This window comes from Thalia democratica, chromosome 5 (assembly GCF_965202585.1).
Source record: "Thalia democratica chromosome 5, ktThaDemo2.hap1.1, whole genome shotgun sequence".
Lineage (NCBI taxonomy): Eukaryota > Metazoa > Chordata > Thaliacea > Salpida > Salpidae > Thalia > Thalia democratica.
The window spans coordinates 49,511,635-49,525,516 of NC_139169.1; the positions used below are offsets into that span (position 1 = coordinate 49,511,635).

Consider the following 13,882-nt stretch of genomic DNA (forward strand, 5'->3'; position numbering starts at 1 on the left):
AAAATTCTTTAAAAACAAAACAATAAATAATATAAAACGCATTGCAATGGTCGAATATAAAATAAATTTACTTTTAATATCAAATGCTTGGTCGAAAACAATATATATAAAGCAAGAATCAGCTAAACAAACGAATCAAAAAGTTATCTAGGTTGAACAGGTGGCACATTAAAAAACAGGTGGTATAACCATACCAGTGACTTCAAAACTTACAAATAAAACGGTACAGAACTGTCATAATACACCTGAAAACTTAAAAATAAGAATATTATCTTAAATATAAACTAGGAAATAAAATTTTTGATAGCCACTTTCTGATTGAAAAAACTACATTACAATATTTTTCAGCATAGATAAGTTTTTATAAAGTACTATTTATTTATAAAACTTCCAAGAATCTGCAGAAAAAAGGAACATATATTTTTTTACTATTATGTTTTGTTTTATTTTAAATTTCTCTGGCTATTAGTTACTAAGTTTCAACATAATCAAAATTTAAGTTCGCAAAACCACACTATAGCATTAAACTTGTATCAGACTTTTTAGATTTTTATTTTTTTCAGTTAAACAGCTCTTAATCTTTAAACAAACAGTTTAAAGTGAAATGTCTAAACCTCAGGTATAAATGTTTATCAAGAATTAATTATCTTACATTCCTAGTTTTACTAAAAGTTAACATTCCACGGTTCCTTAGTAAACTAGTAACTTAACTTTAACCTTAAGATAGTAATTTGAATTGATTTTGTTTTTAAGTTGAAAGTGTGTTTTGGTTTAAGTTATACTTATGTTTACATACCAGTATTTTTACTAATTCCATTTTCCATGCCTTTCAAATATTTTTTTCAAAATTTTAGTTTACTGATGAGCTCTATGAGTGAAACATTGTTTGCGTGAAAATAAACAGTTTTAACTAGAGTATGACAGTTTTTTTGTATGAATTTGTATTTTATGCCTTTACACAACGGATAGGTGTCAGAAATGCACTGAGGGACACTTTTGCACAAAAAGAGTTTAGAACGGGTTAAAATTCTATTATTATTTTTTTAAATCTATTTAATTCTTTTTTACTTTTTGTACACTTTTTTACCTTTAATTTTATAATTCAAAGAACAACTTAACTCGTATTTAAAAAATAAAATGTGGAATAAAACTATATTCAATTTTTTCAATTTTTTTTCAATTTTTCTTTATTCTTACTATCAATGTTACCCCTAACCGTTAATTTAGCCGGTACCTATTATTATTATTATTACTATTATTATTATTATTATTATTATTATTATTATTATTATTATTATTATTATTATTATTATTATTATCATTATTGTCATTATCATAATACTTATGTATTTAATTTTTTTTTACTATCACTGTTACCCCTAACCGTGACTCTTGGTCAGTAGTTTTCTTATATTATTATTAGTTTTTAGTTTATTATTTTCGTGCAAAATAGATCATTTCTGCAAAATTGATCTTTCGTACGAAAGCAACTTCGTGCAAAGGTGTCTTCCCGCAAAGGGACCCTTATTGCAAAAGTGTCTTTGTGTAAAACTGACCTGTCTTGTTTTACATTAAATAACTAGCTTATTAGTTCAACTTTTAATGCTTTCTACATATTTAAATTTTTTTAAGAGGACTAACGAATGAGTCTTAAATATATAATAAAATTAAATTAAGGATTTTTTTTAAATTTTGTATAAAATAGATTTATAGAATTAGATATACCGGTAAAGGTTATAAACGCATCTAAACGTTCATCTATTTCAGAACATTTAGTTAATAATCCAACTTGTCCAAACAATTATAATATAGATAGATTTAAAATTATTAGTATTTGTAGTAATGTTTTCGATTTGATTAAATTAGAAGCCATTTGTATTTTGTTAAGGAAACCTGTTTTATGTAAGCAAAAAGATGTTGACTATACTGTTTCTTTATTTTTGTAACATTTTATAAGGAATGTTTTCATTTTAGTTTTACTGTTGATCAATTATAACGTAAATGGACTTATTTGACTTTAACTGTTACTAATTGCTTTTGTCTTTGATTAATCTCTTGATTACTTTAAAATTACTTGATAACTTGGTTACTATATAAGTGTGTAAAATCTTGTTATTTGTTAGCATTGTACTCTACTGAAGAGAATTGCACGATATAAATTTAGTGTTTTTGAAATTGTTTGTCTTGTGTAACGTATTGTATATTTACTGGTCACTTGTGTTCCAATATCTAAATTAGATTTAAAAATAAAAACTAATTAAATATTCAAAGCTCTAAGTAATTTAATTCTTATCAAATTTAAGATATATATACCAAAACTTAAGTTTTTTATAAAACTAAAATGAGCAACAATACATTTTCAGGAGCGGATAATTTGTTTTTAGTGACACCTCTTATTATAAGTCATGAAATAAATTCCAAATCTCCATTCTACGATATGGATGCTGAATATATTAAAAACGAACCGTTTGAAATAATTGTTATACTAGAAGGTCTACAAGAAAGTACAGGTAGTTTAAAACTTTTATTTCTTTAGTCTATACATCAAAAATGTTTTTTTAGAGTTTTTGTTATGTATACCTTTGTAAATTTTCTGTAACTAATATTTTATATGTTTAACTTGGTATTTAACTTTTTTTTGCTGAATAGTTTATATCGTTGTTATAAATTGATGAATTTTAATGTAGATTTTTTTAATAAAATAATTTCTACAGTTTTTCAAAGTATATACTTTAAAACTTTTTAGATATTGAGTATTTAAAAAAAAGTATTTGTATACAAGAAACAATTGAAATTTAAGTAGTTGTTTTAGTTTATCTAAGCTTCGTCCTCAGTAATAGGTACTAGTAATTTTTACTACACATTACTTTTTTAACTGAAATAAATATTTAAATAATTTTATACCTTACATTTAAGTATAAGCAATAATTAAACACTATTTATCGCACTTGAATAAGAAAGTTTACGTTTATAAACCATAAAACTACTTTTTTCTAACTGTTTCTTGGATTTCATCAAACAACTATTGAGAATCGCTTCTGTCAGAAGCAGTTTAAGTACAAATAATTAGCGAGTTTCCTAGTAGTCACTAAAAAGACCTTTTTGGCTTCACGTAGTCTGTTTAAACCTGTTGTACTTAGGTGACTTTGAAAATCAATATTAACTTGTTTTTTTTAATTTTTATGAGGTAGAAACTAGTGATCTATCTGGTCCAAATTTTGTTTTAAAACTAGGACCCGCTCGAATCCTATGTAGTTTTCGAAACTTTTCTATAATATCTAGTGTAAGTTTAACACTCACCACAAATACTTCTAAGACATTTTTTTTGCTTTTCAAAATAAATTCCATAATGTCTAGTGTTATTTTCAAGTTTTCCTTTAATATCTAGGTTAAATTTCTACATTTACCGTAATACATAGTATAAGTTTTAGTATTTAATCGTAGTATTTAGTCTATTTGTTTTATATTTATATACTATAGTAATATCTAGTGTAAATTTCAACACTACCCTAAAATATGCTTACGAGCTTTTTATTTTTGATCTTCATCATGAACTCTAGAATATCTGGTGAAAGTTTGAAAATTTCCGATAATATCTAGTCAAATTTTTAAAACTTCCTTCAAGTATTGCTAAAACCTTTTTTATTTCAAGCAGAGACTCTAGAGTTTTCTAAGCAACATAGTAACAACTGGAATAAGCTGAAACGATTAAAGTAAATTCAGTGATCTACCAGATCAATAACATTAAGATCTTTTTTTTTTAACTAGTACGGAAGCTGAATTTGTTATATACTAGTAGCAACATACCAATATCTTCTTAAAATCAGTCTTTGTTGGCATGTGTCTCTATTCCGAAGAACTTAAAATAAATTATTACACATTTTCTTGAACGCTTTGCCAAGAAGTAGAAGCAAAAGTGTCAAAGAGTACTATGATAGATTTTAGTAAGTTTGAGAATATCTTAAGTCAATCCGTATCATGCACATTAGTCAATCGTTATTTTAAACGCTTTTAACTAGTGCTTTTTTAGATAATAACTTTACAGCAATCTAGCGAAGGATCACACACAATTTTTGTGCATAAAAAGGCTATACATACGTCGACCATTTGAATTCATTTACCATACCTAAAGTTTTCCAGACAAAAAGTACAAGGATCATGATCCGGTCCAACCCTCGTATTAAAGTCACCCAGAGTACATGAGGAGTTTGCTAATTATAGTATTTAAGTTATTCATCAAAGCACCTTTTATATGATCATTAGCATACAGCTTGTAAGCCGAGTACATACACTAAGGAGGCTTACTGTACGTTTTTTAGTGTATAAACGAAGAGTACGTTTGTTGCTATCAGATTAGGTTTTCACCAATACTGTAAGATGTAAAATTGACAGCAATGCCTAAACCATCTTTCTTATGTTTATTAGCTATCCTACCATACCAAAAGAACATATAGTCCTTTTTTATAAAGCATGGAGAGTAAGGCTATAATATCTTCTTTAGAGGTGTAAAATCAATCTTTAGATGAAGAAGTTTGTTGTTAATAATGACAGTTTTTCTTGCATAACTAGTATTAAAAATATATTTAGTGTCATTGTACGGATGTTGCAAACAAGACCGTATGGCTTTGAGATGCTCTGGATAAAGTAGACGGTGATTATTCATTGTAGTAAGAAGATTTATCCTACCAACAAAATCAATCCTTTGCGTCCATTCTTCCTTAAAATAGGACTATAATTGTAAACAGTAGCTGTTGTTTATCATATTGTGTATTTTCGAAAGAAAAACTGCGAGGTAGATTTACCTCTCCAAAGAGCATTTTTTTTTCAACAAATAAATAAACCTAGTAAAAACATATCTTTAACTAAATAAAATCAACGAAAACATTGGCGAAAGTCTACAGAGCCTAAGCTTGGACTTTTTTTATGCCGTGAGACAAGCTCAAGCTAACATAAGGTTTGACGAAAGGAAAATAAAATATGTATATAAAAATTAGTAATAAAGTAGTTTAAGTTTGTTATGAACTTACAGAAAACAAATTTAATTTATAAGAAACTAATTGACAATTTTTATTATAAAGACTTAAACTAACTTATAACTAATTGAAGTAAAGTGTTGTACGGTAAAAAGTTAACTAACATTGATATGATAATTGGTAAACGAACAACTTTTTATTCTTAAAATTAGTGATGATTTAAGGAATACAAAAGTCACTAAATAATTTTTGATAATTTTGTTATTTAAGCAGCTGTATCTTTTTCTTTCGCATTGAAAAATTATCTGTTTAGTTTAAAGATTGTTTTTTTTTTATTAATTAGAATAACAGCTTTATTTTTCATTTGAATATTTTTAACATAATTTTTAAATTGATTTTTTTTTCTTAATTATGGCATTTAATCTGTTCACTAACGCAAAAAAGAGTTTAAAACAATATGTTAATAGCTTGTAAGTAGTGATGTACCGGACCCGGATCCGGACTTTTTTTTTTCAAATTAGAATCTGGCCGGAATCGGATCCGGACTTTTTTTTTTCAAATTAGAATCCGGCCGGATCCGGATATCAGACAAAAATAGCAATATCCGGCCGAACCCGGATAGTGAGTCCGGTACATCACTACTTGTAAGTACATAACAAAAAATGTATAACATTTTATATGAATGATTTATATGACACAGTTTTATTTTTAAATAAAAAAACATATTTTAAAGTTTTTTTTTATTTTAAGTCTACATCTAAAGTTAGTGGAACGTGTCAGATATGCCGCTAGTGACATTTTTAAACGAGGTCATTTTTATGCATTTTGGTAAATGGCAGGAGTAATTATACTAAAAATTTAGTTTAGTTACATGTATGCTTTATTGTACTTTAATGTATTTAATATGTTTAACTGTATATTTATTTATGTAGTTACTGTCATCGTTTACCCAAACGTGTAAAACTTATATCGTGCATAAGTTTTACCACTGCAAAAAATAGTTATTTGAAGACTTCCTAAGTCTACTAGAATCTTCTTATTTATGTTTTTATACTTATATTGAAATATTGATAGCGTTTTATTTTGAAAAACAAAAACTTTAGCTTAAGCTATCATTAAGTATAAAGTAGTATAAGCTTAATAATAAGTTTGTTATACAGAACAAACAAAGTAAATGCTTTCCAACCGAAAACATAAAATAAAAATTATGTTTTTTTAATAGTTATATAAAAGCTAATAACTATAATTTTATAAGTGGATAAACAAATTTTTAAACACTTAAATAAGTTTTATTTACGAACTCCATAATATTTGAAAGCTTAGGATCGTTTACGACAATAATAAGTTTGTTTTTAACTTTTTTAAGTTTTTAAGATTTTTCAGCAAAATTATGATACTTTTCACCGAACTTAAACTTTTTATAAGGTTATATTTTTTCAGTAAAAATTTTAAGTTTAATAAAAGTCGTTTAAGATTTTTTTTTTCTATTTCAACTAACACTTAAATATAAAATGAAGTAACATTACGATAAACAAAAATTAGTAAAGTGTATTGTATACGTTTTGGTCTATTTCAAATTAAAAAAATATGTTTAATAATAGTTTTTTAGATTTTAAGTTAAAAAAAATTCACAATTAAGTTTGTTTTTGTAATTTTTATCAATAAATAAGGTTTCAAAAATTATTTACTTTAATATTACACTATTTTTATAAGTTTGTTTTATTCTTTTAAGAAGTTAAAATTTTTGAAAATTTTTGAATTTTTTTTGATAAAATTAATCTCAATAACTGTTAAAACCAGTTCGCAAATAAGGTTTAATAAAACCTGCAAACGAATTTATATTTGATAGGTATGATTTGTCAAGCAAGGACATCTTACTTGTCAAGTGAAGTCCTTTGGGGCCACAGGTTTGTTCCTGTTCTGAGTTATGATGTGAGCCATTTTAGAGTTGATCATGCAGAGTTCCATAAAACTTATGAGGTTTGTAACTGTACAGTTTAGATGTGAAAAATTTTCTTTTATGAAAAGTTATATAAATATAAAAGTTAGTAATGCAAAACTTAACTGCATTTGAACCTTAAGAGTTATTGAAAATTTAACTAAGTCTCAAATTTTTCATGGTAATATGTTGTGTATTTAAAAACTTAGTCTATAAAACAATTATTGAATAGTTGTAAATCAGAACACAAAAAAAAACTCGTACTTTTTTATAGGCTTCTAAAAATTTTCTATCGATTTTTTGATCTTTTAAAATCAAAAATTATAGAACTAAAATACACAAAATGAACTTTTGCTTGGGACAGCTGTTTCTGCGTTTAACACATATATATATATATATATATAATAATATATAATAGTATAATAATATATATATATATATATATATAAGATATAACGTTAAAAGTCGTTAAATCCTGGAGATCCTGATAAGCTAAGCTTATCGGATATATACCACAGATGTTCTTGTGTTAAAACTTTTTTTCAAACTACGGCTTGTGGCTTTCATTTGTAGATCTAAAGTCTCATCTAGGAAGTCTGTTACAAACAGATTGGCTTCAATGGTAACATCAAAGCCAATGTTTTTAAAAACTTTTCTTAGCTGTTTAGCTTTTTTCTCCATATCTGGTCCCGGTAGAATGTCCACCACTGCTATACCATCGTCACGGTATATGCCAAAGTTACCATCACTAAAGATTTTTTCCTTCTTCAATATATCTAAGATATATAAACCAACCAGTTCGCAAATTTCTGCGCCAAGGAAGCTTCCCATTGGTACATCAAAGCTGTTTTTGTTATGTTTTTTTCGACCATGGTTCACCTTCGTGGAACAGTACTAGTTTGCAGCAATGTCTGATTAACTCTTTTTCTTTTTCCGTGATTTAAGTTAGGCCTGCAGCAAAATTAAAGGAATTTTCCAAAAATTTTGCTGAGATATCTAGATAAAAGCTAACTATATCGAACTTAATAAACCTTGAAGTTGATTTATTACTTAAGTTATTGAACTAGTTCAATACCTCATATGTATTTTTCCATTGTCTTAGATTACTATTTAATCTTATAAAATTGTTGATCTTATCTAAATTTGTTTAAGCAGGTTTACCAATAAAAGTTTTTGCCGGATTAGTTATTCTACAGCTTATTTTGTTTGGCAAGTTTGGTTTATGATCTTTTGTAGTAATGTAACACTGTTGTTGAAATAGTTTTAAAATTTTACTTTTTATATTGTTTTTCGTAACTATTTTCTTTGCTTCATTATTAGTTTTTTCGATGAGACTATTTTATATATATATCGATTATTTCAAGATGCAAAAACTTGCGGAACTCGAGTTTCGTACCTATGCACTCCTCAACTGCAAAGCTCAAAATAAAGCACAAAACAAAACACTCATATAAAAGTTTAAAATTTAAGTATAACTAGATTACGACGTAATTTTGAAACTGTCAAAAATCATGCAAAACGGCTTGTGCAAAAACTAACTACCAATTGACAATTAACTGGCACAAATTCATAAAATTTCAGTGAGTGACTACATATCTAAACAGAAAATTGAATTGTATAAAATAAGATAAACATAAGGCAAACAACCAAAATATTTTTAATCAAAACTCAGGAATTCGGAGTCAATGTGGTTGCGCTGGTAGCTGTAAATATAATTTGAAAGGGGGCAATTGCCGTTCGGAGAATATCGTTTACAGGACCACAGTGAACTCTGGCGTTGAGACGAGGTTCTACGTCGGCTTGTGCTCGATTCAGTTAAGATTCAGGTATGCCAATCATAAAAAATCTTTTAAAGGTGGCATATATGAAAATGAAACTGAGCTATCAAAGTATGTTTGTGGCTCAAAGCGCAGCGGCATTGACTTTGAAATATCCTGGGAAGTTATAAAAGAGCACAGCCTATAGCTGACGGTAATAGCCCGATATGTAGGCTGTGTCTCAAAGAAGCAACAGCCGTTGTATATGCACTGAAAGATAAGAGGTGCTTAAAAAGGAGAGAGTTTTTATCGTTTTGTAGACATATAAAAAGTCGCTTTTGAAGTTAAATAAGCTTTAATTTCATCTTATATGAATTTAAATTTCTTTTTTTATTTATCTTTTTATCTTAGTTTTATATAATTCAATTTTCTGTTCAAATATGTAGTTTTTCACTGAAGTTTTATGAATTTGTGCCAGTTAATTGTCGATTGGTAATTTAATTTTTGCACAAGCCGTTTTGCATGATTTTTGACAGTTTCAAAATTACGTCATAATCTAGTTATGCTTAAATTTTAAACTTTTATATGAGTGATTTGTTTTGTGCTTTATTCTGAGCTTTGCAGTTGAGGAGTGCATAGGCACGAAACTCGAGTCCTGCAAGTTTATGCATCTTGAAATAAACTTTTTTTATTAAAAAACCCTTAAGGTGGGCTCAATGTTGAAAAATTTAATTTATTAAGTTGATCAACTTATTCCTGTACATATATATATATATATGTATATTATACGACAAAAAAGACGCTCAAAGTATTTGGTCATAGGATCTGGTGAACGAAGAACTTTTTGGTTATCGTTTCCTACACCACGGATACATTTTATCGTCTTGTCCAGGACATAATGTTTTCTTTTTTTTTTGTAACAATCATGTTAAACATTTTCAAGATTATTCTTAATGATATCTACGTAAAAGTATAGACTTGTATTATAAAATGCTATAGCATACATTAAATTTTCATTATTATTTTTTTATTATACCGAAATAACAATCAAAGCAGTAAATTTTTACCTCTATAACTAATTAACGACTTTACCTGTATGGGAATGGGTCAAAATTGCATGGAGACAAAATTGTACGAAGACAATTTTGCATGGAGGGTCATTTTTGCAGAAGAGAAAAACAAAAACAAAAAAAAATATAAATAAAAATACACAAAAAATAATTAAAACATAAATTTATAAAAAGATAAAGATTAAAACAAATTACCGACAGAGGGTAAGGGTTAGGGGTAAAAATAAAAGTAAAAATAAAACAAAATTAATAAAAATTACTGTTAAGAAAAACAAGAAAAATAACTAAAAATAAATTAATAAAAAAAGAAAAAAAAAAAGCTACCGACCGAGGGTAAGAGTTAGGGGTAACAGTGATAGTAAAACTAAAAAAAACAAATAATAACTAATAAAAAAGAAAAATAGAAAAATAGAAAAAATTAACTAATAAAAAAATAAAAAGAAAGTAATTATTTACCGAAGGAGGGTAAGGGTTAGCGGTAACTATGACAGTAAAAACAAAAATTCTAAATTAATAAAAAATAATTATAATAGAATAATAAAATTACTAAAAAAAAAAAACCGTGCAAAAATTTCTTCGTGCAAGATTGACCCTCCGCGTAAAAGTGTCATCGTGCAATTTTATCTTTGTGCAATTTGTGCCCTCGTGCAATTTTATCTTTGTGCAATTTTGTTCCCTCGTGCAGTTTTGTCCCTTGGTGCAATTTTGTACGCTCGTGCAAATTTGACACCTACCCACCTGTATACCTTAGTAGAACTTATACTAGAATTTTATGGTAGATAATCGACAAATACTTTTTTCGTATAAGACATTTGGACACTTTTATTTTAGGTAATTGAAAATGTATTTAAAGTTATAAAGAACTTTTAAATAAAAAGGGTTGTTACACGAAGCTGTAAAAGCCATAAGTGTATTTTTTGTAGTATTTTAGAATATTTAAATCAACTGAGTATCTCCTTTGAATTATTTTGAACGAGTGAAACATTGTTTTGACAATAAAACTTTAAAAGCTTGTATTGAGTAAAAAACGATAAAATTATTTTAAGTCTAAAATTTAAATTAAAAGTATGCTAAAAATTTATAAAAACAATATTTTAATTATGTTTAGTAGTCTTCACACATGATAATAATAAGTGGTACTTCAACTGTTTAGGTAAAAGAATTTTAGTATATTTTAATTTCTTTAGTACCACCTTTTAATTTTAATAGTTTTAAATATTTTTGGTATAAAACATAGTCTTTTTGAATTTATTTACTCTCTTTTGTACAAGATTATATCAGAGGGTATCTTGTTCTCTATAATTGTTCATCGGTTTAAAAAGTATTTTTGAGTTGACGGCTGATAAAGTAATAATTCAGTTACATATGTTCATTAAATTTTTTTAACAATTTTTTTTTAGAATATCTGAATAACTACATAGATTTAATTTTGTAAGTATCGTTTTGAAAAAAAAAAAAGATTCTTTAACCGTTTTTGATAAAAGCTTTTAGTACTATGTAAGAAATATTCTAACTTTTAATTGTTTTAAGTATTGAAAGGAGTATCTTTTTTAATTTATACTAACGCATATTTTACGGTCCTAAAAATATTTAGTTGACAATTATTTTATTAGGATATTTAAGCTTTATTTACAGAATATTCAAAGTATAAATTAATAAATATCTAATTTTGTCTTGCATTACAGTAACCTCTTGCATCTTTACGCACTCGTGAAGTTACGCATTCTCGTTTAGTTACGCATTTTAGAGTTTTATAAAATTCAAACAATAAAAATGTTATATCCTTGAAATGCTATTTATCACGGTATCCGACATCTGAAAAGCACTGTCTTTTATGATCTTTCTATTGCTCAAAATATATCTTATTGATCCCTTAGTTAAATCATACCTTCTTGCTAGGCTTCTTTATACCTTCTTGCAGTTTAATACAATGCAAGACAAATTTATCCTTATGTGGGCAAAAGTCAAATTAAAAAAAAGTTGTAGTAACATAAACAATTATTTTAAAACTTTTTTCTTATATTTTATATATTTCTGATCAAAAGCAGGAATCCGTTACAGCACCAAATGCATATTTTTGTAAAAGACTTTAGAAAAAAAATTTACTATAGACAGCACACCATTTCTTAATTGTAAACAAATGCTTAGTTTTTTAAATGAATTTGCTAAGTAGAATAGGATATAAATGTCAAGTATCTAATAAATCACATATAAATCACTTATTTTTAAAATTAGTAAAATTTTTCTACAAGTATTATTATTTTATAAAAATTTAAAACCTTTTTTTTCTAATATGTATAGTTTTATCTTTTGTTTTCATATTTATAAGTAAAGTAAACAAATTGTTAAAAGTGCAAGGTTCCCAGTCTGCTTTTAACTAGAAGCAATATCGAAAAACAGTCATTATAGTAAGTATATTTGGTACCTCTCGTATCTTTACGACATCTCGTATCTTTACGCATTTTTTCTGTGGACACAATGTGCGTAAATAAGCGAGAGGTTACTGTTCTTATAGATTAAATCTTATCCAATATTAATTTTTCCAAGTTCCCTTTACATACACGTTTTAGGTCCATTTTAATCAAAGTTTAAGCAAATAAAAATGGCAAAATGCTTATACAAACTATAGTTATTTTTGATCTTTTACGATCAAAGTTTTTAGTTCATTAAAGCACTTACTATACCAAATGTCAGCTATAAACAGTGTTTTGATAGAAATATTGATTTGCAGTTATTTTTCTTTTTTGTTGAAATTAAGCAGTTTTCCAAATGTTTGGTTATAAAACAACTTCTGTTTTGGATGTAATCTAGTACAAATATTATTTAGTAACATGAAAAAAATTAAAAAGTATTATCAAAATCGGGTATTAAAACTTTTCCATTTTGTGTTAACTATTCGTAGGTTCACCAACATATTATTATTTTGTATTCATTTGCTTTATAGTTTTCTCTATTAGTGCTGACCTTCCATTGATATTGAAAAAGTAAACATTTTATATTCTAAATTTTCTTATATGTTTTGAGTGCTTAAAAAAAACAATTTTTACTGTTTATTAATTATTTTATTGAAACTTTTTTAGTCTAAGCTATTTTAACTTCAAAAAACTAACGAGATAAATTTTTATGCTTGAATGATACCTCAGATAACTAATTTTAATTAATTGTTTTCTTTTTCAATCGTTGACTTTATTAAGTCGTACATGTTTTTTTTTTAATTTATAATTACTTTTATTTAAAAAAATTTCTTTTAGTGTTTTTGAAAAACATATATGACTAGAGGGGTAGCTGTCAAATTTAAACGAGCGTACAAAATTGCACGAGAGGACAAAATTGCACGAGTGATCAAAACTGCACGAAGATATTTTTGCACGTAGGGTCACTTTGCAAAAACAGACAATTTTGCACGGTGAAGTTTTTGCACGCAATAAATTTTTATTTATTTATTTTTGTACTTTTTTACTGTTTTTAATTTTTTTTTTCAATTTAGGTTAGTTTTTTTTTTCTATCACTGTTACCCCTAACACCTTACCCTCGGTCGGTAAAATTTACTTTATTTTTTTTTATTTTATTTTTTACTATCACTGTTACCCTTAACCCTCACCTTCGGTCGGTAGCTTTTTTTTATGACATTTTTTCTTTTAATTTAATAAAACTTATTAGTTACTTTTCAATTTTATGTTTACTATCACTGTTACCCCTAACCCTTACCCTCGGTCAGTAACTTTATTTTTATTATTTATTTTTTCTGTATTTTTTACTCTCGTGCAAAAATGTAACTCGTGCAAAATTGTCTTCGTGCATTTTAGTTACCTCGTGCAATTTTGTGCCCTCGTGCAAATTTGGCTTCGTGCAAATTTGGCTTTGTGCATTTGTGTGCACTCGTGCAATTTAGTAACTTCGTGCAATTTTGTCTTCGTGCAATTTAGACCCGTTTCCGGCTAGAGAAATATAAAAATTTGAAGTATGGAATATTCAATTGAATTTCATTTGTATTTTTAATAAAAAATTATTTAGTTGTGTACTGTTAATCTTGTGTACCAAAGGATAAAGTTAGTTATATCTTCATAAACTGTAAAAAAAATAACTGTCATAGTAACTATTTTAAAAGTTTTTTTATTATTATAGTTTATGGTAAATATCTTG

The 13,882-nt window shown here is 26.5% G+C and overlaps 1 protein-coding gene across 3 annotated transcripts in view; it reads left to right on the forward strand.

The window, feature by feature from the left end:
- The window catches only part of LOC145835477 (G protein-activated inward rectifier potassium channel 3-like), a 38,990-nt gene that overhangs the window by 22,031 nt on the left and 3,077 nt on the right, over window positions 1-13,882 (forward strand). For all 3 annotated transcript variants that reach the window (XM_082943089.1, XM_082943087.1, XM_082943088.1), the window contains 2 exons: window positions 2,364-2,510; window positions 6,823-6,953. In XM_082943089.1, the coding sequence (XP_082799215.1) occupies window positions 2,364-2,510; window positions 6,823-6,953 (278 nt within the window). The remainder of the gene's footprint in view (window positions 1-2,363; window positions 2,511-6,822; window positions 6,954-13,882) is intronic.